Source organism: Lepidochelys kempii, chromosome 1 (assembly GCF_965140285.1).
Source record: "Lepidochelys kempii isolate rLepKem1 chromosome 1, rLepKem1.hap1, whole genome shotgun sequence".
In the NCBI taxonomy this organism is placed as follows: Eukaryota; Metazoa; Chordata; order Testudines; family Cheloniidae; genus Lepidochelys; species Lepidochelys kempii.
In genome coordinates, this window is record NC_136380.1 from 100,778,131 (window position 1) to 100,805,667 (window position 27,537).

The 27,537-nt window shown below is 40.6% G+C and overlaps 1 protein-coding gene and 1 long non-coding RNA gene across 3 annotated transcripts in view; one reads left to right on the forward strand and one right to left on the reverse strand.

Moving 5' to 3' along the window:
- The window catches only part of CLYBL (citramalyl-CoA lyase), a 231,064-nt gene that overhangs the window by 110,869 nt on the left and 92,658 nt on the right, over positions 1–27,537 (forward strand). For both annotated transcript variants that reach the window (XM_078853426.1, XM_078853428.1), the window contains exon 3: positions 13,490–13,679. In XM_078853426.1, coding sequence (XP_078709552.1) covers positions 13,490–13,679 — 190 coding nt within the window. The remainder of the gene's footprint in view (positions 1–13,489; positions 13,680–27,537) is intronic.
- The window catches only part of LOC140913033 (uncharacterized), a 105,983-nt gene that overhangs the window by 3,925 nt on the left and 74,521 nt on the right, over positions 1–27,537 (reverse strand). The window lies entirely within an intron of this gene.

Here is a 27,537-nt window from a genome sequence, read left to right on the forward strand (position 1 = left end):
TGTGGGTTGGGGCTCGGGGTTGGGGTATGGGTTTATCTCAGGCAGGTCCCAGTCAGCAGTGCAGCAGGGCTAAGGCAGGCTACCTGCTTGTCCTGGGGCACCGTGCTCTGCCCTGGAAGCGGCCAGCAGGTCAGCCTCCTAGGCTGGGGGTGGGGGGTGCAGGAGGCTCTATGGCACGCGGTGGTCTCGCCCACAGGCACCGCTCCCACCCCCAGCTCCCATTCGTTGGCAAAGAGCAGAGCTGGTGCTCAGGGCAGGGGCAGCGCGCAGAGCCCCGTGGCCCCCCTGCCTAGGAGCCAGACCTGCTGGCCACTTCTGGGGTACAGCACAGTTCCCTAGCCCAGGACAGGTAGGGACTAGCCTGCCTTGGCTCCGCAGCACCCCTGACTGAACTTTCAAAAACCTGCTTGGCGGTGCTGACCAGAGTCCCCAGGGTTCCTTTTCGACCTGGTGTTCCGGTCGAAAACCAGTCACCTGGTCACCCTAGATTGAAGTTAAGGGAGAATTTTTTTTATTGCTTATCAAGATGCCTTTGGGACATTTTAAGAAAATGTTACACTGGACTTGAACATTATACTAAAAATAAGAGTGATATTTCTTTAATTAAAACAGTATGGATATTGCTTAATGAATGCTTTCTTATCTGAGTGCGTAGGCATTAAGGATTCAGGTTGTTGCATTTTATTAACTTGTGGGGATAGTTAAAGAGCTGGTTAAAACAGTGAGTCCATATCAGGCTGCTATAAAATACTTATGCAGACATCTCATTGCTCTTATAAATCTGACGAGTTAAAAAATAAATACCAAGGCTTGTTTTGTGCCATTCTGAGCAATATTTCCATATAATTCTCTGCATTCAACCAGTTGCTGAAATAAGTGAAGCGCTGGTTCAAGCAAAGTGTTATTTGCAGGCCATTTTTCGTTCCAAACTTTTTATCCAGCCAAATATTTTTAATGTTTCTGTCATCTTGAATGCAGACAGAGGTTATATATCACTTTGTGTAGATAGACTCATGTTGAATCAATCCGAATACTGCATTATCATTCTTTCAATCTATCAGGTTCAAACACTCATTACATTACATTTCAGAGTTATAAATGTATAAGCTATACTTCAGAAATTCAATATTTACTAATAACTTCTTTTCAAATATTCTTCAATATCTAATGATTTAGAATGTAAACTATCTTAAATGTGTTTAATGGAGTCTACAATAGTTCCGCAGCCTAAAACTCTTAACTAAGTAGAGTCAGGGTTCTGCTTTTCAGCTTATCAGAAAATATCATGCAATATTTTTTCTCCACTTAGTGCTAAGTGTTTTTATTTCCTGTGAAAGACATTTTCCAACTACATTGCATGAGCATGCTTCTAACACTCAATTTTGCACCAGTCCGTGTATTTCACATCTATAATGACAGGTTTCAGAGTAGCAGCCGTGTTAGTCTGTATTCGCAAACAGAAAAGGAGGACTTGTGGCACCTTAGAGACTAACCAATTTATTTGAGCATAAGCTTTCGTGAGCTACAGCTCACTTCATGCTCAAATAAATTGGTTAGTCTCTAAGGTGCCACAAGTCCTCCTTTTCTTTTCACATCTATAATGTATACAGAACTTGGGGAAAAAAAGGCAGGTTGGCCTGGATACATTCCAAAACAGTTAGAAATTGAACTGTTTCAGAATTCAAAATGAGCCACAATTCTGCAGACATTGAAGCACATGCTTAACTTTAAGCATGTGAGTAGTCCCATTGAAATCAACACATATACTTAAGTGTTTACAGGATTGGGGCATAAATCCAGATAAAAGACTGTATTGTTTTTGCTTTTCTTGGTGCAAAAATAAGTAGGCTTTATTCATCCACATAACTAACCCATATGTCTAAGTAAGTATACAAGAATTATAGGGCCAAATCATGCCTTGACTAACAGTAGGATGATCGGTTGCTTATGCTCAAATAAATTGGTTAGTCTCTAAGTTGCCACAAGTACTCCTTTTTCTTTTTAGTAGAATGACCAAAGTTGCAAGCCAAGGCAGAATGTGCCCTCCTATATATGAGTCTCAAGAGTATACAAGATTCCTCAAAATAGTTAACAAATTTGTTCCTTCTTATGCCTTCCACAATACTGGAGCCTTTGTATACATTTTGGCTTTTAGTCGTGTTTTTGTTTCATTTAATAATTTATTTTTTCTGAAGATTCTCAACTTATTCAAAATAAATCTGTTTTGACCATAACTTGCAACATAAATTAAAGTTGCTATGTTTTAAGGTCTGCAACATTTTCCTTTTGTCTTGTACCATGTGTGTATGAATAACTAACCTGCATACATTTGCGGGGGGAAATAGTCACTTTCTGCCAGCATTGTGGTTTAGCAAGCTGGAATGGCACTTTATAGGTTCTGCTGAATGTGTTGCGGGTTCTGTTTGTTTGTTTTTTTAATTCGTAAGTAGGTCCCTCCTAAACTCTATTGGAGGCTTTGGCTGCTTGAGACCCAGATTGTAATCACAGTAATTAGCACTGAATTTTCAAATCTTGATATTGACCTTGCCAATGTGTACACAGCTGGATCAATGGCAGGAATTGAAAGAGCTCTGTAACGTGTTATGGGGACTAGCTTTGATTAAACAGAGAAGTACAGTGTAGAAAAGAGAGGGAAAGTATAAATATATATACTCGTAGGTGTAAAAATATTGTTAACAGAATTTTTAAAGAGAAGTATCAGAAAACTGACCAGAGTAGAGAATTTAAATCCTTTTTTCACAATGAACTAATTGGGGGTTTTTTTGATAGCAGATACACAAAGGAAATACCTCCTCAAAACTCACTACTTCTGCTGAGTCAACAAACATGAACCATTTTCAGGGGAAATGCAACCATTTATATCTCTGCATTTATTATAGATCAACATTCTATAAAGATAGAACTTTATAGTGGATCTTTCCGTGCATTCTGTGATTGTTCTGCCTTCTAAGATTCCAGGGTTCTTGGGGTAGGAAGTCATGTTGTTGTCTTTGTGTTGTAGGGCTTTAAGCACAATGTTGGTGTACAATAAATAACAACAATAGAATATATTCAAAATAATTCTTCTTTTATTGCTAAAAGTTTTTATATATTATTTTTTGAGGTAACTTGCATATAATCCTTTGATTGGTGGCTGTTGTCTTTAACTTTAAATAACAAAAAACATTTTTAATTAAAAATGTTGTACCCTGTCACAAACTACTGAGATCAAACTGTATTATATCATGCAGCAATTTCTTCCAAGAAAATACTCTCTAATGTTTCCTTATAATGGTATACGTAAAATTACATGTAGAGTGACATTAATAAAATATGGAGAGAGGCAGACATATTGTATAAACAAACACTTTTAAAAGTTTAATTTTATATTGTATATGATGAGAAATGAAGCTCAAATATTCCAGTCAAGTAAGTAAATGATTATTCTAATTGCACCTTCCATTATTTAATACGTCTCCGTGTGAATGTCAGGCTGTGACAGACAAATGCAGAGCTTTTGCATTGCAGTTCAGTGATTCTGGTTTCATTAAGCAGCAGTTAGCATCCCAAGGAGCCTAAAACTTCAGTAATGCTAAAGGTGAAAGGAATGAACAGTTCGACTCAGTGATATTTTATTGGCATGGCAAGTTATTCAAAGATTGGCATAGTTATAAAGAGAGCGAATGCTCAGGTATACATCAGAAGTGTGATTTTTTTTTTTAATTACCAGTAATTTATTTAGCAGTTTTAAACTGATAAGGGGGGGAAACTGGTCTTCAGTCCAAACTACTGAAGTATGGTGGAGCCCTGAATGTTCATGAACAACAGGGTCAATGTAGTTGAAAGAACATGATGGGGTAAATAAAAGGTCATTTTTTAGGTTTGGGGCTGGTGGGAGGAGTAGGTTTGGTTAACTATTTAACCTATGATACCCTTTTATCATTTTATGGTTCAGGGGTCTATTATTTTAAGCCTTTGTCAGTCAGCTTCTGGTTTGTGCTCAATCTTTTTTTTTCTTTCTCGGTAAGGTTCTGTTTTCTGTTTTACGTGATTTATGTTGGATTTATTGTGAGATAGAAAAAAGTTATAAGTAGCAACTAAAATCAAAATTCTGCACTAAAGTGACTTGCACTTAGCATTTGATTTTTATTAATTGTCCAATTTAAACACTAACCTGCCTTGTTTTCACACATTTCTACATGACAACTTTTTTTAACAGCAAGATTTTCCTTTCCTATTTTATTTACCTCTCTGGTTTTTTATATATACTGTGGTGTGCACTATCAGTTCTAGCAACTGCTTGCAGAAGGTTACTTGAAAGTCCCCTTTTCATTTCTCCTCATTACAGTTTTTTCAATGGGTAACTGCTCTACAGGGTGACTCCGTCCAAACCGTTTTTTTGAGATCCAGAGGTGCTTGCTATGAGGGTTAAATTTCTAAATTCACTAGGTAGCTGGGAGCTGGTTTTTCAGCCCACGGTGGTGTCCCCATCACTGTGCACACATCTCCTGTATAGGTTTCAGAGTAGCAGCCGTGTTAGTCTCTATCCCCAAAAAGAAAAGGAGTACTTGTGGCACCTGAGAGACTAACAAATTTATTTGAATATAAGCTTTCATGAGCTAAAGCTCAATTCAAAGTGAGCTGTAGCTCACGAAAGCTTATGCTCAAATAAATTTGTTAGTCTCTAAGGTGCCACAAGTACTCCTTTTATTTTTATCTCGTGTATAGTTATTGGTTTGGTAGAAATGTTTAACGTTTATAGTTTAAACATCTTAAAGCTTAAGGATCAGCTGGGTCTGATTCTGATCTTGCTTACCATGGTTTTACAACTGTATAACTCCAACTACTTAAGTGGAATTAATTTTAATTTACATCAGGCCTATTGATGTGTTAGAATCAAATCATGTATGTTTCAAAATATTTTTTTTCTTATAAGGAAAGATTACTTTTCCAAAGTTTTGAAACTGCAAAATCTAGTCTCTCTTAATTTTTCATAGCAAGTAGCTATTGGCTTACATTTTGAGGGAGGAAAAAGTGTATTCTTTATTTAAAAAAAAAACAGCAAGGAAATGCCCTTATCTGTTTAAGAACAAAGGAAGAAATCAAAATGTAAAGCTGTGTGTTTCATATGTTGATAGCCCTTAGTTTTGATTTAAGCATAATTGGATCTCTATTAGTGGCATTTGTTAAGTAAAATACCTTAGGAAAGTTCTGAATGTATTTGGAAGTAAATATCACACATGTTGCCTTTTTAACTTAATAACTTTTTAAAAAAACTTACTCTGAATTTCCTTACATTAGGACAAATGTGGATTTTCAGAGGTCCTATATTCTGATTTTATAGCTTGTAAAGTGATCTTCTGTTTCCCATTAAAGAGAGCTTTTTTTTTTCTTTTGCATGTTCACTTTTAACAATTGCAGGAAATTTGTTTTTCTTTAAAACTTTACTCCTTTTCTTTCTCCTTTCCTTTTCTCTCTTCTTGATATTTTTATTTTCCTTTTATATGGAGAGTTGTAGATTTTGTCACTTCAAACGTTAACTGTTCCTCTTTTCTTTTGCTTTACAATACACACTAGGAGAGATTTATTTTTTGCATATTCCTCCCCTTCCTCTGTGAGATATTGTAGTGGACCAAATTTAAAACACTACAGTATTTAGAATCCCTGCAGTGCTATTTTAAGTATTTGGACCTGGAAAGTGCCCCAAGCAATAACTACCTGAATTGCTTTTAATTACACAATATAGCTGCATCATTTTACTTCAGATTCTTTTTGATTGATGCTGTAAGGCAATTGTAACCATGGATGATGGGATTAAGTGCCTCTTGAAGTGACTTTAGCTTCTTGTGGGAACAAAGGGAAAGAAGAGAACACTTAGCCCCTTTTTGAGCAAGCAACCTTTTTTCACTTGCTATATAAAGAAATACAATTAACAAACATTATCCCCAGAGGTAAATTGAAATGTACATGCAGACAAGAACGGCTCTTGACTGCAATTAGACATATATGATCTGAGGTATTCTGGCCATTCATTAGTGCTAATTGTTTGAGAAACAAGCCTGCAGAACAAATGATTAAAATGTTAGTACCATAACTGGGATTATTAGCATGTGTGATAAAATTCATGCTCTGCAGCTGTACCAATAAAACTCTTTGAAAAGTAGTTTTGATTAGACAAATACTTAGCTTGGCTCAGTTGTGAGCTGTTAGTGTTTGCACAAGGCACAACCGGTGTTTATAACAAACAATTTATATCTTCTTTTCCTAATTAGAAGGAATTACTATGCAAATTGCGGTGTTTTGTAATTTCATATCACTTTCCTTTGTTTGTGCCTTTGGTAGATTATTTGCCAGCTAGTTCCTGTTAATTAAACAAAGCAAAAATAGTAATAGAATATTTATTTGTGGGGAAGGGGTTCACATTTATTTTTATTCTGTATTTTTTTAAAAACAGAAAGGGGGAAAATGTAAGTGTTTGCTTCTTAGACTGCCTAGATTATACCAGGTTTTTTTATCATGGGTCTCAGAACCTCTCTTAATTTGACCATCATGAATATATAGGATTGCATATAGCCAATAGAAAAGGAGTACTTTTTGCGAATACAGACTAACACGGCTGTTACTCTGAAACCTGTCATATAGCCAATGATCATGTGTCTAGGGGTTCAGAAACATGCATTGAGATTGCTGAATGTGACTCCTTTTTTGTGAATTATCTCATCCAGACCTGTAGATATGCTCTTCCGAAACAGTATCCCAAACTTAGACCATCATTGGTGCCCCGTCTTACAGAACTAGAGGTTTGCCATTTCAATCTGTCATTTGTTAGACACGTTATAGCATAGCAGCCCTTCTGGAATTACTTTGGTCTAGAATAATAAACATGGGAAAGAACTGGAAACAGAGTACAGCCATGATCCTAAAAAGACTTATGCACATGCTTAACTTTATGTACTGTGAGTAGTGCCGTTGACTTTAATGAGACTACACACCATGCATAAAGTTAACTATGTACGGAAGCTTGTGTGTGATCAGCACCTGGAAACATACTACAGTATGTTTCCGGGAGATTTTATATCCTCTTTTAAACTCACTAATTTCAGTAGAAAGAAAAGGAGTACTAGTGGCACCTTAGAGACTAACAAATGTATTTGAGCATAAGCTTTTGTGAGCTACAGATGCCACAAGTACTCCTTTTCTTTTTGCGAATTCAGACTAACACGGCTGCTACTCTGAAACTAATTTCAGTGACGTTATACAGTGCAGCATCTTTCAATAAACAGAAAAGATTTGTTTCCCTTGTTCAGAAGAATGAAATATTTTTGTTGAGGTGAAATTATGTAGAGTGAATATGGGTGCTTTTCACTTGGCCATTTTTTTTTATTTAATATTTGGAAAAGAGATATGTATAGTGCTACAAATCTTAAGAAAACCTAGATACAATTCCAAGACCTCATTGAATACCAACATGCTGCAAAACTATACGATATGAATGAATACAGCATGCAGCAAAACAATTAAATGGCTAATACCTAATATTCTATTACTCATTTTTATATACTTAAAAGAAATAGCAGTTCGTTAGCCAACCTCCTCTTGGAGTATGTTCATTTGTTTGGTTTAAGCTCAGTCACACATAGTTTTACATAATTAAGAAAATATCTACCCATTCAAAGAGACACATGTGAAGCAATTTTCTTGGTGCTAACAATAGGACTCAGATTTTATTATGATAAATATTATTATTATTCACAGTTAAAGAGATTTATGTTAATTCAAAACACCAACAAAAATGGAGATAAGTGAGACTATGTTAATAGAACACCAAAATGTTAATATATGTAATGTTCTGGGTCTAACTCTTGCCATTGTCTCTTTTAAAGAAATCCATAGGTAGATCCCCTAATGAAGGGTGTCCTGTTATTCCTCAAAATTTCACCATCTTTTTAGGTAGCATAAAATGAATCTGTGATTACGCAGAAGAGGAATTTACTGGAGAGGAAAAATCCCAAACCTATGCACTGTACATCAGAAAGAATAGTGTGAAAATGCTTATTGTAGTCATGCCTAAATATATTTGTAACAAGCTCTTATTTTACATTTTGGCCATGTTATCTTTTTAAAAGAAAATAGGAAAAAGAATCTGTAATTATGCTTGTCAAGTGAGACCATTTTCCTGCAACAGCTTTTAAAAGAAAAAATGGATGATTTTGTTTTAGATTTACTAAGCCTAAACAACTTGACAAATTGACCGTATATCTGTAATAGTAAGAGTTCTAAGAAACACATACAGAGCCAATGGGGTTCCAAGGTTGAGGAGTTTAAGGGAAATTTCCAGTGGTCCCTGGTTAATATTATTCTTAGTCTTAAACCTATGAGCTGATGATATTTTAATGGATCAACTTCACTGCTTCTTTAGATTCAGATATTCCTTTAGTGGAGTCACACTGCTGAACTGTCTAAATGAAAGTTTACACTCGTAAGTGGTGACAGCTGACTCATGATTTCTAAATCTGGACTGAAGGTCATGACAGTTTTTCCTTTCAGAAGCTATATCATTGTGTGTTGGATTCAGAGAATCAATGCTGAATAACAGACAGTGTCTGCAGATGTAAAGGGAAGCTGGTTGGTCCTGTAGCTTTCAGTTTAATTACAGCTAGCAAGAAGTCTTATGTAACATGTTTTACAGGTGATACATCTCATCTTGGCGTGCTCTGGGATTATGGTTTTATTCACATCTATCAAATTACTCTAGGTTAGACAATTAGTAATAGACAGTCATCAAGGATGCTTCAGAGGCTACTTGTCTGTACTATTAGAGTTAGCTATTAAGAAACCGAGTTCTGGTAATAGATCACCTTAAGTGATCACTCTCGTTACAGTGTGTATGGTAACACCCATTGTTTCATGTTCTATGTATATAAATCTCCCCACTGTATTTTCCACTGAATGCATCTGATGAAGTGAGCTGTAGCGCACAAAAGCTTAAACTCAAATAAATTTGATAGTCTCTAAGGTGCCACAAGTCCTCCTTTTCTTTTTGTGAATACAGACTAATACGGCTGCTACTCTGAAACTTGACTTCTTTGTGTCTTTGAGAGCTACAGGTGGAAGCCATCAGAGAAAGAGAATAGAAACTAATTGCTTTGTTTCCTCATATATGTTTAGTGAAGGACTGCAGACTTCTTCACTGACCTCTGTGTCACACTGAAAAAGACTCTCTCCAATCTTCATTTAAAAGAAACGTCTCCTCCTCCTCCCCCCTCCCGAATATAGTGCACAAAAGTGGAATTAAATTAAATTAACTACCCCCAGCCACGCTAGTTGTCACAATTTCCATTATCATTAGCACTTCACCATAAGACAAGGAACATTAGCCGTTAAACAAAAAAATTGGCAGAGGGGTATGAATCTCAGTAGTACGTCGTGTAGGTCCCGAGTATCAAGATCCCCACTGCATGTGTCTTGAAGCAGTTACAGTCATAGATGAAGAAGATTTATTAATAAGGATAGCACTGGCACTTCTAATAAATAATGCATAATTTTTATTTATCAGCAAAACTGCCCTGTTGATTAGGCCCCATTTAGTATTACCAGTCAATAGAACAGCAGCAGTTTCTTCCATGCTACCAAAGCGGGTCCACCAAGGACACTTACATAACTGGCAAGGGAGGTCATAGTATAGTTGTAATTTTCAGGTTGGTCCATAGAGTTAAAACCCCAGCAGATCTTTCTTAGCACTTTTTTTTATTAAATCTATTTTTAATTTTGAATATAACAACCTTGAGGTGAAGAAATCAGTTCTTGACAGGGACTTAATTGTTCATTGGAAGTATTGCATCTCCCTGCCATTGTCGTACTTGAAATTGATTGTATTCATTTTCAAGCATTTGGAAGGTTTGGTCATATATAATTTGAAGCAAACTGTTTCGGCACATTAGTGCTTTGGTGTGATCAGAAAGTAACAATATGGAAGATATTAGGTTAATGGACATATAAAAGTATATGTATCAATGACATTCATGTGTAGATTATGTATTCTGCATTAAATGTGGATGACTTCACGTTATTCTTACATGCTGTATATGTGTATGATAATTCATACTTGTGTGATGTGGCAGAAATGGCATGAAGTTAATTATGGAGGTCATCCCAAAGGAATGCCATTAAAACCTTTATTCCACATTATGTCATGTGTTCTGTACAGGCCACATATTTTACATGAAGAAAAGGAGTACTTGTGGCACCTTAGAGACTGACAGCTCATGAAAGCTTATGCTCAAATAAATTTGTTAGTCTCTAAAGTACTCCTTTTCTTTTTGCGAATACAGACTAACATGGCTGCTACTCTGAAACCTGTCATATTTTACATGGTTTCTCAAACTTTTTCAAAGCATGGATCACATCTTGCTAGAGGTCTAATATGTCTCCTGGAGGACTCCCTCTCATTCATCTTTCCTTCGCTTCACAATTACCTAACATCATTGTGGAAACTACAGCAATTGCTTACACAGAGGAGTAATACTTTTTATTCTGTCCTATTCAGGTTCTTATGCCATGCCCATCACTATGGTATCTGAGAATCATCTATTAGGTGACATGATTAGCAACTGTCACCTGTGGTTCTCTCTCTCTTTGTCTCACTCTATTTGAATTTTTCTTTTATTTCATAAATTCGTAGATTCCAAGGCCAGAAGTGGCCATTGTGATCATATACTCTACCTCCAGTATAACACAGGCCATAGAACTTCCCCAAAGTAATTCCAAGAGAATATATTTTAGAAAAACATCCAATCTTGATTTTTAAATTGTCAGTAATGGAGAATCCACCATGATCCTTTGTAACAGTTCCAGTGGTTAATTACTCTCACTATTTTTTCATCAGATACAGAACAGAAATATTGATTGATGTATGTATGGAATGCCATGCAGGAAAACATTTAATATATTTTAACTGTATTCAAATACAGCTTAACAGCTAGAAACAGGCAATGACTGGTGACATTTTTTCAGTGAGTCCTAGTAAGCATGAAGTTCCCCCTCCCCAAAATCTTATAACCAAAGCAAGACTAGAGAACTAATCTTCTTGCCTCATTATTCATAGTTTTTTCTTTAAAAGAAAGAGCGAAGTTCTTACTCACCGCCATTATAAATTATTTCATCTTAATAAAGCCATCATTTATAGAAGGCCAACAACACAAACCCAAATATTTTTTTCCTCAAGCTTGCAAATGCAAATCCCATTGTAGGTATAAGAAAGTCAGCCGCCTGCCTGCCTGGCCACATGGGTAAAATGGAGCACGATTGAGGTGTTCAATCTAATGAGAAAGATCCCAGCTCCAGAGATTTCCTCCTTCTAATAAAAACAGGCACATTTTATACAAGCAGTATATACACCCTTTCAAAAAAATAAAATCTGTTTTGAAGCAGTGTTTAGACAAATACATGCACTAGCTCTTTGATAGAGAGAACTGGAATGTTTGTTCTGATGAGTGAAGCCCTGTTTACATAGCGTTGATACCATGTTTAAACACTGTTTTTGTTAGCGTTGTTTTCCTGACCAGTATGGACATGTTTGGGGCTTTTTTGTCTGAGACAATTTTATTAAACTATGTTCTAGAACAATCACTCATCTAGTCATGTTTTGGCTAATATAGTTGCAAGAAACACAAAACTCGGGTCCACGATGGTCAGGAATTCTTGTTACACTACTTGCAGAGTGGCCAGCGGCTATTTATATTACATAATATATACTTTTTTGCTTTCAGTCTCTCTAAAATTTATGTTTAAAGAGAGAGTTGTGTGCTTATAGTTTAAGGTTTTTTTTATTATAGGTGACTGGCAGCATGTCCAGTCATTAAGGTTGTCTAAAACTTTCCAGCATAAATCCCAGTTTTCACCAAACTGTAACTGTTGAGGCTGATTTTGTTTTTCCCATGCAGATGTCCTCCTCAGGTTAATTAATTTGGAAAGTTTTAGCTAAAATGGTTCAGCTATTTCCGAGAACAATGTTAAGGGGAAAATGTGTTTTGCCCATGTTAAAAAATGTGTGACTATCACTTTTTCACATTGCCACCCTTTCTTTTGTGGTGCTGCTGACACAGCACTACCTTCAGAGCTCGGCACCCAGCCAGCAGCCACTGCTCTCCGCTCAGCTGGATGGTAGTATATGTATTTGCGGGGGTGGGTGTAAACCAGGGGTCTCAAACACATGGCCCGCGGGCCACATGCGGCCCGCAGGGTTATTTCCTGCAGCCCACCAAGCTCCCTGTGCCCCCCCACATGCACTCCCGGAGTTATTTTCTGCTGTCCGCCAAGCTCCCCTCCCGCCAGCGCACCACGTCCCTGCTCCTCTGCCTACCTCCAGGCGCTTAGCACTTTCCAAGAGGGAAGTGGGAGGAGTGGGGAGCCGTGTCCTCAGGGGAGGAGGCGGAGAAGAGGCAGGGATTTGGGGAAGGAGTTGGAATAGGGGCAGGGAGGGGGCGGGGTTGGGGTGGGAAGAGGCAGGGAAGGGGTGGGGCCTCATGGAAGCAGTGGGGGTGGGGCCAGGGCAGAGGGTGTCAGTGATGCGGCCCTCGGGCCAATGTACTAGTCCTCATATGGCCCTCCTGGTGATTTGAGTTTGAGATCCCTGGCGTAAATGATTACAGACACAAAGAAGTGGGGCCCGATCAAAGAAGCTTGAGAACCATCATGCTAGTGTCATAGATGTTCCTTGTGGTGTCCCCGTGAAAATCCACTCAAGTTTGCCAAGTCTTAAGCCTTTGAAAATTGCAGCTTGCACACACTCAGTAGATGTTTGTTGGAGGCTAGCAGCGTTGTACTCTGAAGATTCCATCTGCAGTGTGTGACCATGCTCCCACAGATCTTATGTGCTAACTGGACTGAGCATGCTCCATCCTGAGCTGCAGTGGCTGAGCAGGGCTTTTCCTGCATTTCCATCAGGGACCACAACTGGGAGTAGAGAGACTGTCTCCATTATTTATTGATTTGATTTGATTACCGTTGTGCTCTCACTGCTCCCACTGCTGGCACCCAGGCAATATGGAGGAGAAGGAGGAATCAGCCTGATTTGTTGGAATAGGGGCAGACTCAAGGGTGCATTCTGTGGGGCATAGGGATGTGGAGAACCGGGACAGACTAAGAGTGGGAAGCAGAGGGAGATGGGAATAGAAGAAGACAGTCTGGGTCCGGACTCACTAAAGGATGGAGCAAAGCTGGCAGGCTGGAGTAACCTTAACTCTGGCATTTCCTAACTTTTGAGTGTTGGACTTGGCAGCCTTAATGTTCTTTCAACGTAGTTTTTTTTTTTAATCTATTTCATTGAAAGATAGATTTCTTGTGACATAGATTCTGGTTTCAATAGTTGAGAGGTTCCTCAGTAGGAATGTCCTCTTTTAAAAAAAATAAACAAAAAAACCCAAACCCCACATTAAAATATTTTTAAAAATTATAATCAGGAATGTAACTTCAATTCCCTTTTTTACAGGACAAGCTCCTCACTGTCAGCTGGTGTTCCTAAACTTGGTTATCACTCCAAGTCTTCTCACAAGTATGTACCTAGGAGAGCTGTGCTATATGTACCTGCAGACGATGAAAGGAAGATACAAAAAATTGCATCTCTAAATGTAGATTGTGCTGTATTGGACTGTGAAGATGGTGTGGCTCTGAACAGAAAGGTAATTAATAAATTATTTGTTGTGTGCCATGCAGTCAATGCTGTACAGAACACATACAGGAAGACACCATCCCGGCTCTGGGGACTTCACGTGCTGGAGACAGACAGTGGTTAAGACACACAAAGCACTTAATGACCATGAGAGAGATTCCTCAGACAGTAGTGACGTTTGCATTTATTAGGTGGCAAGCTAACATTGATGAGCTTTATGCAGGCTTTGAGAAAACCTGCTTGCTTACAGGGCAAGTGGGAATTTTTGGACAAGCATGTGAGCAGCAGCTGCTGAAGATATAAGGAGCTAGGAATAAGTCCTGGACATGGAAAAGTGGAAGATATGAGGTTTTCTGTAGAAAAGGAGGAAGCAGGACAGAAGGAAAGGAGCAAAAAGCAAGGAGGCAGGTCAGAACCACTAACTATTTTGTTGAGGTAAAGGTTTTACAGATTGTGAGGAGCACATATAGCAAATATGTTATGGGCTTGAGGTTAGACGGTATTACTTCTTGGGCTTGGGTAAATTTTTCAAGCCTTGGCTCCATGGAAGAGGTGTAGTTTGAGGGAGGTATTTGAAAGAGGAAGAAGGTAGATGGTTGGTGCACCAGCGCCCGGAGGACATTCTAGACATATGAAGGCATCAAGATGAGTGTTGGAGAAGGATACAAAGGAAGTAGTAATGTGATTACCGAAGTTCACTTTATGTCAGTGTGTGGTAGTGTTTTAAGAGTTCCTCCTTGAAAGCAAAGGTTGAATTTTAATATTATTTATGTCTCAGTGTGTCTGTAAGAGCTGACATAAATTCGCATACATTTTTGTCGGCAACTTTTGTAAGGATCTCAATTTTGTCATTTCCCTTTTAAAAAAAAAATCTTCCGTACCTTGAACAAAGTACATCATTAACTGCCTCAAAATGAGGCGTATGTTAGGACTGGAACATTTAACTCCAACAGTACTATCTTCATATTCCTCGGTTCCCTACATCATTTTCACACATTCCACATTACAGCATGTCTCCATTTAGAGTTTCTGATTCTGGGCATGTTGTCTTGGAGCAGGGAGAACAGTCTTGATTTCTCATATGATTTCAGAACCTCTGTCCTGCAAGTTCATCCTTTCCAACCAAGACTCAGAATAACTCTTATATATTCTACTTAACCTTTAAGATGTTACAGGTCTCTCAGAAACCCTTGAGCATAATGGCTTTCTCGTGTTGTTAGAAGTCTAGTACTGAAACTTGAAATTAGTATTGCTAAGTGCGCCAGTGCATCAATATACAGTACTTGAGAGATTCTTGCCAACCAGTGGAATTGCATATAAAAGACTCACCTGGGAGAGATTATGAATCAATCTTTAGTAGCAGACTTAGATTGTTTATTTCATATTTGGGAGACATCAAAATAGACATAATCATGTTAAACGATCAGTTTTATGTGCACTTTGACTATGAAATTCTGGCCCCATTGAAATCAGTGGGATTATTGCCATTAACTTTTTTGGAGGCCAAGATTTCACACTTAACCTTTATCAGTTATGTAGAATTGATGGAAAATTCTGTAAGAAAAATTTAACAGCACAGATGATTTTGTAGCAAAATATAGTTCAAGGGAATCTGAAGATTTGGGTTCTCTGTCCAGCTTTGCCACAGACATCCTGTATGACCTTGACCCTCAGTGTCCCTAGTTGTGAAACTGGGAGTATAATACTTTCTTGTTATTTTCATTAATGTTTGTGAAGCATTTTGAGATCTTTGGATGAAAGATAGTATAGAGTATGCATTGTCAGTATAATATTCAGTGGCATACTGAAAACTGAACCTTTATGGGTAGCATAAAATCAATTGAAAAACAGAGCTCAATTTTATATTGAATTTACTATTGAAATAAATAATACAAAAATTCGTGTACTGATTTTATTATTTATTCTCATACTTAATACAATAAAAAACCTCCGTGTTTGAATTTTATTGCAGCTGAATATCAGTGTTTTGCAGAAAGCAAGGAGCTTAGAGCTTAGCTTTAGTAGTTGGGTGCTGTTTGCTACATACTGCTTAGGCCAAGCTTATATGAGCTTGACCCTCATCTTGTCAAAGCAATTTTACAATATATGTGGTGTGTCATGGAGTCGCAGTCTGCCTGGAGTGAATCCGTTAGTGTGCTGGGGCCCAAGGACCCACACGGTTCCACACAGCAGGCCTCTGGCCTTCAAGACTCCAAAACTGAGCCAGTTTTGTGTACCCTGTGTTCCCTGTCTCTCTCTATGGCTCCCTGCAGCAAATTCAGCCATGCTAAACTCCTGCAGGAGGTTTGCACTGTGCCCCTCAGCGTGCTCTCAGTGAGCATTCACAGTGACACAGGCTGCCTTTCTAAAACAAGGTACCATTTATTAGTCACCTGGCGTACAGAATCTTACAGTCCTTAGGTTAACACAGAGATGCAGAAGTTAAGCTGAAGTCTACCCTGGTCAAACCAGTGCCCTGATGGGCTAGCCTGGTGGGCTAGCCAAGCTGTGTTGGGCTCCATCTCTGGTGCTCGCGCGCGCGTGCTCGCTCTCTCTCTCTCTCTCTCCCCCCCCCCCCCGGTCCAGGTTCCTAAGTCCCTCCAAAAAACCCCTCCCAGTTGCCTGATACCTTGTTCTGGCATTTTCTAACTTTTGAGTGTTTGACGTTGTAACCTATATAAAGTTATTTTAAAGTAGGTTTTTTTGTACATAATTAACAAACATATTAAACAGTATCAGCCCTGGTATAGAACCTCATATCATGCAATTGCTAAAGTTTTGTCATTATTAAAAATGACCATTCATTCTTAATGTTTCTTTCTGTCTCTTAGCCAAATTCTGCTCCATGACACTACAGTGCTTCTTATTTCTGGTTATTTATTTACTAAAGAAACTAACTACTTGTAAAGATCTTTGTCAAAGCCTTTGAAAATTCAGATAAAAGTATGTCAACCAGTTCTTCTTTACCTTAGTGTTTTATAATTATTATTTAAACCAATTTCCCAGGTATACAAGTCTTACTGCCCAATAATGCCCCAGCTCAATCCCTATGCACTTTTTTAAATATAAGTGCAACATTTGCTACTCTCCAATCCATCAGTATATTGGCTGATTTTAATGACGTTGTGGATTTTTGTTAGCTGCTCAGCTACCTCATTCTCAAGTTCCTTCAGAACTCTTGAGGCCAACTAGGCCTAGTGACTTGTTGCTTTTCTATTTATCAATATGTTCCCCAATCTCTGGCAGTACCTTATCTGAATATTTTAACCTCTACTGCAGTTGGTTATTCTGCTTCCTGAGTCTGGGGCTCTCTCTATACTACTTTGGTAAGTCGACCTAAGCTACGCAACTGCAGCTACGTAGGGTATGTCTAATTAGGTCGATTTTATAGAAGTCGATTTTTAGAAATGGATTTTATACAGTTGATTGTGTATGTCCACACTAAGCACATTAAGTTGGCAGAGTGCGTCCTGACTACAGTGGCTAGTGTCGACTTACAGAGCGGTGCACTGTCGGTAGCTATCCCACAGTTCCCGCAATCTCTGCCGCCCATTGGAATTCTGGGTTAAGCTCCCAGTGTCTGATGGGGCAAAAACATTGTCGTGGGTGGTTTTGGGTACATGTTGTCAGTCGCCCTTCCCCTCGTGAAAGCAATGGCAGACAATTGCTTTGCGCCTTTTTTCCGTGCAGACGCCATACCACGGCAATCATGGAGCCCACTCAGGTCAGCTCACCATCACTGCTGCTGTTGTGTCCTGGGTGCTGCTGTCAGCAGATGGTGCAGTACGACTGCTAACCGTCATCATCCACTGCTTCCGCTGCAACTCTGTTATCCTGGTGCCATGAATCCACCTAGCAGGTCCTCTTGTCGTTCTGTATAAATATCTATTCTCATAGCATCCGTCGTCATCCACCGCTTCCGCTGCAACTCTGCTCTCCTGCAGATACCATACCACAGCAAGCATGGAGCCCGCTGCTGTTGTGAGCATTGTGGACACCTTGCCCATTATCCTGGAGTATATGCAGAACCGGGCTAAGAGACGCCAGCACAAGGATGATTTTGATGAGGACATGGACACAGACTTCATGTGGCTTGGGCTGTGACAATTGGGACATTATCGTGGCAGTGGGGCTGGTTGATACAGTGGAATGCCGATTCTGGGCCCGGCAAACAAGCACAGACTGGTGGGACTGCATAGTGTTGCAGGTATGAGATGATTCCCAGTGGCTGCAAAACTTTTGCATACATAAGGCTACTTTCCTGGAACTCTGTGAGTTGCTTTTCCGTGCCCTGAAGCATAGGAATACCAAGATGAGAGCTGCCCTGACAGATGGGAAGCGAGTGGCGATAGCTCTGTGCGAGTGGCGATAGCTCTGTCTGCATCTACCGGTCAGTCGGAAATCAATTTGGAGTGGGCAAATCTGCTGTGGGTGCTGCTTTGATCCGAGTAGCCAATGCAATCATTGACGTTCTGGTAGTGACTCTGGAAAATGTACAGGTCATAGTAGATGGCTTTGCTGCAATGGGATTCCCTAACTGTGGAATCCCATTGCAGCAAATGGAACGCATATCCCTATCTTGGGAGCGGACCACCTTGTTAGCCAGTACGTTAACTGCAAGGGGTACTTCTCAATGGTGCTGCAAGCACCAGTGGATCACAAGGGACGTTTCACCGACATCAACGTGGGATGGCTGGGAAAGGTGCATGACACTCACATCTTTAGGAACTCCGGGCTGTTCGAGCAGCTGTAAGAAGGGACTTACTTCCCAGACCAGAAAATTACCGTTGGGGATGTTGAAATGCCAATAGTTATCCTTGGGGACCCAGCCTACCCCTTGCTCCCATGACTCATGAAGCCGTACACAGGCAGCCTGGACAGTAGTAAGGAGCAGTTCAACTATAGGCTGAGCAAGTGCAGAATGGTGGTAGAATGTGCCTTTGGATGTTTAAAAGCTCGCTGGTGCTGTTTGCTAACTAGGTCAGACCTCAGCGCAACCAGCATTCCCACTGTTATTGTTGCTTGCTGTGTGCTCCAAAATATCTGTGAGAATAAGGGGGAGATGTTTATGGTGGGGTGGGAGGTTGAAGCAAATCACCTGGCTTCCAATTTTGAGCAGCCAGACACCAGGGTGATTAGAAGAGCACAGCAAGGCGCAATGTGCATCAGAGAGGCTTTGAAAACTAGTTGCATGACTGGCCAGGCTTCGGTGTGACAGTTGTGTGTATTTCTCCTTGATGCAAACCCGCCCCCTTTGTTGATTCCCTGTAAGCCAATCGCCCTCGCCGCTTTGAAATAAAGTAACTATTGTTTTGAAACCATGCATTCTTTCTTTCTTAATTTAAAAAAAAGGGGGGTGGGGAGATAACTGACAAGATAGCCCGGGTGGGGTGGGGTAGGCTGGGGTGGAGGAGAAGAGAAGGACAAGGCCACATTGCATATTGTAGCCACACTACAAATCAAACCGTTTGAATGACCGCATTCTGTTGCTTGGGCCATCCTCTGGAGTGGAGTGGCTGGGTGCCTGGAGCCTCCAGTTTTTTCACATCCTTCGTCTAGTTTTGGGCCCCACACTACAAGAAGGATGTGAAAAAATTGGAAAGCATGCAGCAGAGGGCAACAAAAATGACTGGTGGACTGGAACACATGACTTACGAGGAGAGGCTGAGGGAACTGGGATTGTTTAGTCTGCGGAAGAGAAGAATGAGGGGGGATTTGATAGCTGCTTTCAATTACCTGAAAGGGGGTTCCAAAGAGGATGGATCTAGACTGTTCTCAGTGGTAGCTGATGACAGAACAAGGAGTAATGGTCTCAAGTTGCAGTGGGGGAGGTTTAGGTTGGATATTAGGAAAAACTTTTTCACTAGGAGGGTGGTGAAGCACTGGAATGGGTTACTAGGGGGGTGGTGAAATCTCCTTCCTTTGAGGTTTTTAAGGTCAGGCTTGACAAAGTTTTGGCTGGGATGATTTAGTTGGGGATTGGTCCTGCTTTGAGCAGGGGTTGGACTCGATGCCCTCCTGAGGTCCCTTCCAACCCTGATATTCTATGATTTCCGACCACCCTCCCACTTGTTCTTGGGCATCTGAGTGAGGAGGATATGGAACTTGGGGAGGAGATCAGCCGGTTGTACAAGGGATGCAGTGGGGGTCTGTGCTCTTGTTGGTTTTCCTGCAGCTGCACCAGATGCTTCATCATGTCCGTTTGCTCCCCCATTAGCCTTAGCATTGCCTCCTGCCTCTGCTCTTTGTGTTCCTACCTCTGCTCTTTGCGCTCACTTAATGCTTTCCTAGCCTCTAACACTGATGGCCTCCATGCATTCAGCTTTGCCCTATCAGTGCGGGAGGACTGCATGAGCTTGGAAAACATGTCACCGCAAGTGTGGTTTTTTTCGCCTTCTAATCTGCGATAACCTCAGGGACGGAGATGATAGGGGGAGCCTAGAAACATTTGCACCTGGGGGGAGATAAAAAGGGAGAGTAACATTTAAGATGATAAAAAGAAAAGGAGTACTTGTGGCACCTTAGAGACTAACCAATTTATTTGAGCATAAGCTTTCGTGAGCTACAGCTCACTTCATCGGATGCATACTGTGGGAAGTGTAGAAGATCTTTTTATACACATAAAGCATGAAAAAATACCTCCCCCCACCCCACTATCCTCCTGGTAATAGCTTATCCAAAGTGATCGCTCTCCTTACAATGACAGGTTTCAGAGTAACAGCCGTGTTAGTCTGTATTCGCAAAAAGAAAAGGAGTACTTGTGGCACCTTAGAGGCTAACCAATTTATTTGAGCATAAGCTTTCGTGTGCCACAAGTACTCCTTTTCTTTCTCCTTACAATGTGTATCATAATCAAGTTGGGCCATTTCCAGCACAAATCCAGGTTTTCTCACCCCCCCACACCCCCACACAAACCCACTCTCCTGCTGGTAATAGCTTATCTAAAGTGACCACTCTCCTTACAATGTGTATGATAATCAAGGTGGGCCATTTCCAGCACAAATCCAGGGTTTAACAAGAACGTCTGAGGGGGGAGGGTGGGGGTAGGAAAAAACAAGGGGAAATAGGTTACCTTGCATAATGACTTAGCCACTCCCAGTCTCTATTCAAGCCTAAGTTAATTGTATCCAATTTGCAAATGAATTCCAATTCAACAGTTTCTCGCTGGAGTCTGGATTTGAAGTTTTTCTGTTGTAATATCGCAACTTTCATGTCTGTAATTGCGTGACCAGAGAGATTGAAGTGTTCTCTGACTGGTTTATGAATGTTATAATTCTTGACATCTGATTTGTGTCCATTTATTCTTAAGATGATACATTTCTGAGAACAAAAGGGAGAATCTTTCACAGTGAATCAAGCAATTCACAGCAGGCAGCACATGTGCTTTAGGTACAAGGTCGCATTTTGCCTTTTATGTTGAGCGCCTGCCTCTATAGTGACACATCACACGTGGCTGGGCAATGGAATTCGGTTTCCATGCAGCCACGGTAAGGCAAAGGGTAGGTGGGATTGGCTTCTTACACATAACATGTGGGAATGGTTTCAAACTGCAGTGCCATCCTTTCCCATAGCAAGCAATGCTGGTTGGGTTTCACATTTAAAAGAAGGGGCTGCAGTTTTCGGGTGGATGTGCAGCACGCACCTCCCCCCACCCCACCACATGGCTATTCTCTGGGATGATCCCTTTTAGCCAAGTGCAAACAGCCCAGCATGAACGGCGTCCTTTTACTGTTCCCTTACAAAAATTCCCCTATTTCAACCAAGTGACCATGAATGATATCATTCTCCTGAGGCTAGCACAGAAAGATGTAGACCAAATGTTGCTTGAATGCGACCAAAACCCAGGAACATTCGCTGCCATGCTTTCTGCTGCAATGATTCCAGAATACTTTCAGAGTACCTCCAGGAAATCTTCAAGGAGATGTCCCTGGAGGATTCCCGCTCCATCCCCAGACATGTGAACAGACTTTTCCAGTAGCTGTACTGTCCGCGAATGTATCCCAATTCCGCAGGGCAAATCAAACAAACACTGTTGCTTTTAAACCTTGTACTGTAGTTACAAATGTGCACTCACTGGAGGTGTCTTCTCCAGCTTCAGGGTTGGGGATCCCGCCTTTGGAGGGCATTGGCTCCAGGGTGATGAAAAGGTCGTGGCTGCTGGGGAGAATGGATTCACCGCTTGCCTGCTGCACATCCTCCTCCCTATTGTGTGAGAATCCTCCCTTGCAGGTGTCCACGGACAGTGGTGGGGTAGTGGAAGGGTCCTCTCCTAGAATGGCATGCAGCTGATCATAGAAGTGGCATGTATGGGGCTCTGACCTGGGGTGACTGTTTGCCTCCTTTGTCTTTTGGGAGGCTTGCCTCAGCTCCTTAACTTCCATGCGGCACTGCTGTGTCCCCCTGTTGTAGCCTCTCTCCAATATACCCTGTGATATTTTGGCAAATATATTTGCATTTCTTCTTTTGATCAGAGTTCTGCCTGCACAGATGCTTCTCCCCATACAGCAATCGGATCCAGTGTCTCCCTTTCAGTCCATGCTGGAGGTCGTTTGCGATTCTGGGGGGACTGCATGGTCACCTGTACTGCTGAGTTTGCCATGCTGACCAACAGGAAATGAAATTCAAAAGTTCCCGGGGCTTTTCCTGTGTACCTGGCTAGTGCATTGGAGTTCAAAGCGCTGTCCAGAGCAGTCACAATGGAGCACTCTGGGATAGCTCCCGGAGGCCAATACCATCTATTTGTGTCCACACTACCCCAAATTCGACCTAGCAAGGTCAATTTTAGCGCTACTACCCTCGCTGGGGAGAAGTACAGAACTCGATTTTAAGAGCCCTTTAAGTCGACAGAACGGGGTTGGTTGTGTGGGCGCTTTCATTTTTAAATCGACCTAGCGCGGCTAAATTCAACCTAACCCCGTAGTGTAGACCAGGCCATAAATAACGTAGCTGGAGCCGACGTAGCTTAGGTCGACTTACCGTGGGGTCCACGCTGCTTTGGGTCAACAGGGGATACTCTCCCGTCAACTGACCTTACTCTTCTCATTCGGGGTAGAGTAACGGGGTCGACTGGAAAGCGATTTGCAGTGAATTTGGCGGGTCTTCACTAGACCCGTCAAATCAACACTTGCGCATTGATCTCCGGAGCGTCAATCCATGGGGTAGTGTAGGCATAGCCTGAGTCTATTCTCCTACAATGGTATAAACATAAACTTTGAATTGGTTGAGTTTGTAAACAATTTATTGTGTGCGAATAGTATGACTAAATATTGTAGGATTCATCTCTGGAAGTCTCAGCTACCAACAGGACATTGCAGAGAACACTAAACAAAGAACAGGCACAGATGGTGAACTGTAGTTGCTATTACTGTCTGTCTGCTGAAGTTAGACATTTTTAAATTAGGAGGTTCAGATAGCTCATATCCAAGAGTTTTAAAAAAGCTGGCTGAGGAGCTCACTAGACTGTTAATGTTGATTTTCAACAAGACTTGGAACACTGGGGAAGTTCCAGAAGATGGTAAGAAAGCTAACGTTGTGCCAATGTTTAAAAAGGTATATGGAATGATCCAGGTAATTATAGTTAGGGCCCTACCAAATTCATGGCCATGAAAAATGTGTCATGGACCGTGGTCTCCCCTTCCCCACTGTGAAATTTGGTCTTTGGTGTGCTTTTACCTTATACTATACAGATTCCACAGGGGAGACCAGCATTTCTCAAACTGGGGATCCCAACCCAAAAGGGAGTTGCAGGGGGGTCACAAGGTTATTTTAGAGGGGTCGCAATATTGCCACCCTTACTTCTGCACTGTCTTCAGAGCTGGGCAGCCGGAGAGCAGCAGCTGTTGGCCAGGCACCCAGCTCTGCAAGCAGCAGCGTAGAAGTAAGAGTGGCAATACCACACTATGCCATCCTTACTTCTGCACTGCTGCTGGTGGCGGCTCTGCCTTCAGAGCTGGGATCCCGGCCAGCAGCCGCTGCTCTCCAGCCGCCCAGCTCTGAAGGCAGCACTACCACCACCAGCAGCGCAGAAGTAAGAGTTACATTATCACAACCCCCACTATAATAACCTTGTGACACCCCCGCACCAACTCCTTTTTGGATCAACACCCCTACAATTAAAACACCAGGAAATTTCAGATTTGAGTAGCTGAAATCATGAAATTTATTATTTTTAAAATCCTATGACCATAAAATTGACCAAAATGGACTGTGAATTTGGTAGGGCCCTAATTATAGTCCTGCCATTTTGACATAAATCCTGGGCAAGATAATGGAGCGGCTGATATGAGACTCAATTAATAAAGAATTAAAGGAGGGTTATACAGTATAATTAATGTGAATCAACATGGTTCTATGGAAAATAGATCTTATCAAACTAACCTGATAAGTTTTAAAATCAGACTGTAAAGTTGGTTATGAAGGTAATAAGGTTGATTTAATATACTTAGATTTTGGTAAGGTGTTTGACTTGGTACCGCAGGACAGTTGATTTAACAAAAAACTAGAACAATCTCAAATCAACATAGCACATATTAAATGGATTAAATTGGCTAACTAGTAGGTCTCAAAATGTTGTTTACAGTATTGCTGTAGCCATGTTGGTCCCAGGATATGAGAGAGATGTGGTGGGTGAGATAATATCTTTCACTTGACCAACGTGGTTGGTGAAAAAGATAAGCTTTCAAGCTTCACAGAGCTATTCTTCAGGTCTGGGAAAGGTAATCAGAGTGTCACAGCTAAATACAAGGTGAAACAGATTGTTAAACATAAGGAGTTAACACGTTGCAAGAAACCATTCAAAATGAAGTGTGCAATTAACACCTCCACAGTCATAGGGCAAAAGAGAGTTTGCCTGCATCGATACTTAGAACGCTACAACAGCATATCTGGGGCACACTTCTCCCATCTCTGTAGTTAATCCTCCTCCCTGAGAGGTGGTAGCTAGGTCAACGGAAGAATTTTACACCAGAGGTTAGTGCTGTCTACACCAGAGATTAGGTCTCTTTAACTTCATCACTCAGGGGTATGGATATTTCACACTCCTGAACGACATAGCTGGGTCGACTTAACTTTTTAGTGTAGACCTGACCTTAGTGGGTTATAGATTGTTGTAATGAGACATAAAACCAGTGCGTCTGTTGAGTCCATGATTTTTGGAGTCTAGTAGAGTTATGAATTTAAGCTCCCGGGCTCATCTTTTGAAGGTGTTGTAAAGGTTTCCTTTAGGGATGAGGACTGAAAGGTCAGATATGGAGTGATCATTTTGTGAAAAGTATTTGCCCATTGGTGAAATGGTGATTTTGTCTTTTATCATTTTTATGTGAGAGTTCATGCAAAAGTGTAGTGATTGTCTAATTTCACCCACATAGGTGGTGTTGGGGCATTTGATATACTGGATGAGGTACACTATATGTTGTGCTAGGCATGTGTAGAACTTATGGATATTGAATGGTGTGTTGTGGGTTGTATAGATCATTGTACCAGTGGACATATGGCTGCAGGTTTTGCATCTGTTGTTCTGGTGGGGTCTGGTACTGCTTTGAGTTGGTGTGTCCTGGTCTGTGGGGAGCTTGTTTCTGATGATGATCTTGGCAAAGTTGTCGGGGGTGTTTGAAGGCCAGAACAAGGGGTTTGGGAAAGATTTCTTTCAGGATGTGTTCCTCATCAAGTATGGATTGTAATTGTTTGATGATGCCCCATATGGGATCAAGTATCAGATGATAGGTGATTTCTAGGTGTGTGCAGTAGGTTGTGCTTTTTTTTTCTGTACTGAAGCAGGTTCTCTTGGAGAAAAGTAGCTTGCTTTGAACAACTGGCAGAAAATCTATACAAGGGAAAACTTCCATATTTGGTTTTGGTAGAGAAGCTATAATTTTTGTACGTCTCCAGAGTCATACATCTAATTGAGTCAACACCAGAACTTATGCTTTTATCTTGTTTTGTTGTTTTTTAAAACAAATGTCACATTTAACTGCAGCCCAACAGACACTGCCTTGAAGGGGCTTTTCATTTTGAACCAACCAGTTACTCACTTATTGTACCAGATATACCCCATATATGTGTAGTACTGTACTGGAACATTCAAAAATATAGTGGGATCTTGCCTGATGAAGTCAACGTTCTCTGACATGGTTGTCTTTATTCTGTTGCACACATAATTTTTCTATGTTTGCAATTGATTACATACTGAAAGATTCTTCCTCCAATTGTAGAGAGGAAATTAAGATCTCAGTCCAATACTTTCCATTCCATCCCAGGAAAAAGACAGAGACCTCACTGTTATTTCCCTTGGGGATTCAGGCTGCCACTCTTATTTGACTGTTTTCTATACTATTGTATTTCTTCTTCAATAGGATGCTATCTTTAGTATATCAATTCTTTAGAGCAGCAGAGAAGTTGTGCCTTCAGGTCAGCATAAAGAGAACCTGATTAGAGACCTTACTTTGGTACTAATGCTTTGCTGGCACTTCTTTTTGTGCTCTTGAGGAAAATCTCAGAACATTTTGTCACCTTCAAACCATTTTTACTACTGGCCCGGTATTCATCTAGGTCAGTGGGTCTTTTGCAGGCCTTGTTGTACAGAGAATATTATTTAGTCACATTATTTAGTATTCCATTGGGACAATGTATCTATCAAAGTGGTACGACGCTTTCTGTCAAAGGTTATCTTTGAGGTTCATCTCAGTCAAGATTAGAGTTTGTTGAAACTTGGAATTTTGGTTCTATTGGAAATTCCAAAATTTCCAAATTTGCTTTCATTCTAAATTGGAACAATATCAAAAAATGTTGACATTTCTTATTAAACAAATTTTTGAAGTTCGTTTGTTTCAAGTCAATCAAAATGTTCCATTTCAATAATATCAAAATGTTTTCCCTATATAATCTTTTAAAAGTTTATAATTATTTTATAATTTGTAAAATACCATACATTTTTGGAAAATAATTTCAGAATGAAAAATTGAAACATTCCATTCCAAAAATGTCAAAATAAAAAAACAGATCAAATGAAGCACTTTCATAATGTTGAAAATTTCTAAACAAAACTTTGTTGAAATCTGTTTATTCCCACGGAAATTTTCAATTTTGACAAAATGAGTTTTTCCAATATAGAAACGTTTTTTCAGAAAATTTTCAACTAGCCCTGGTCAAGATGTGGTTCTTTTGGGTGAAACCCTGGTCCCATTAAAGTCTATGGCAAAACTTCCATTAACTTCAGTGTGGCCAGGATTTTACACACACATGCACGCATGTGCTCTGGCTCACTCACTCTCTCTCCCCTGCTCCCAGAAATAATAAAACAAAGGTTAACCATCTATCTTTTTGTCAAGAGGGCTCTTCAGATATATCGCCAAAATACTGGCCAGAGTGTGAAGGCTGGGGGGGGAGGCAAATCCACAGCTCCGCCCTTATAAAGTCCAGCAAATCAAATTGATTACAAGAGTGGTGAATGAAAAATGTACCTAGCTGTGGGGACATTGTACTCGACTAATGACTGACCTTGTAGACAGAGGGAATGAATGGCTCTTGGCCATGGCTGAGAGCCAGCTATGGAGTGTTTTCCTCTCACCTTTTTTAGACACTGCAGATTGGATGGAGTAGTATCTTTAGTTATGGCACCTGAGACTGCTAGGAAAATGCAACTAGTTGCCAGCACAGTAGAAGTACATAATTAAACTGGAAAATTTTCACCTGCTCAAAGGATGAAGCCATAGCCCATTGTCTGGGATGGCGTACAAGTATACTGAGAAACTAAGGGTATGTCTGCACCCGTGCCTGGCTTGTCAGCTGACTCGGACTCACGGATCTTTGGCTCTGGGGCTGTAAAACTCTGGTGAGCTCTGGCTGGAACCTGAGCTCTGGAACCCTCCCCA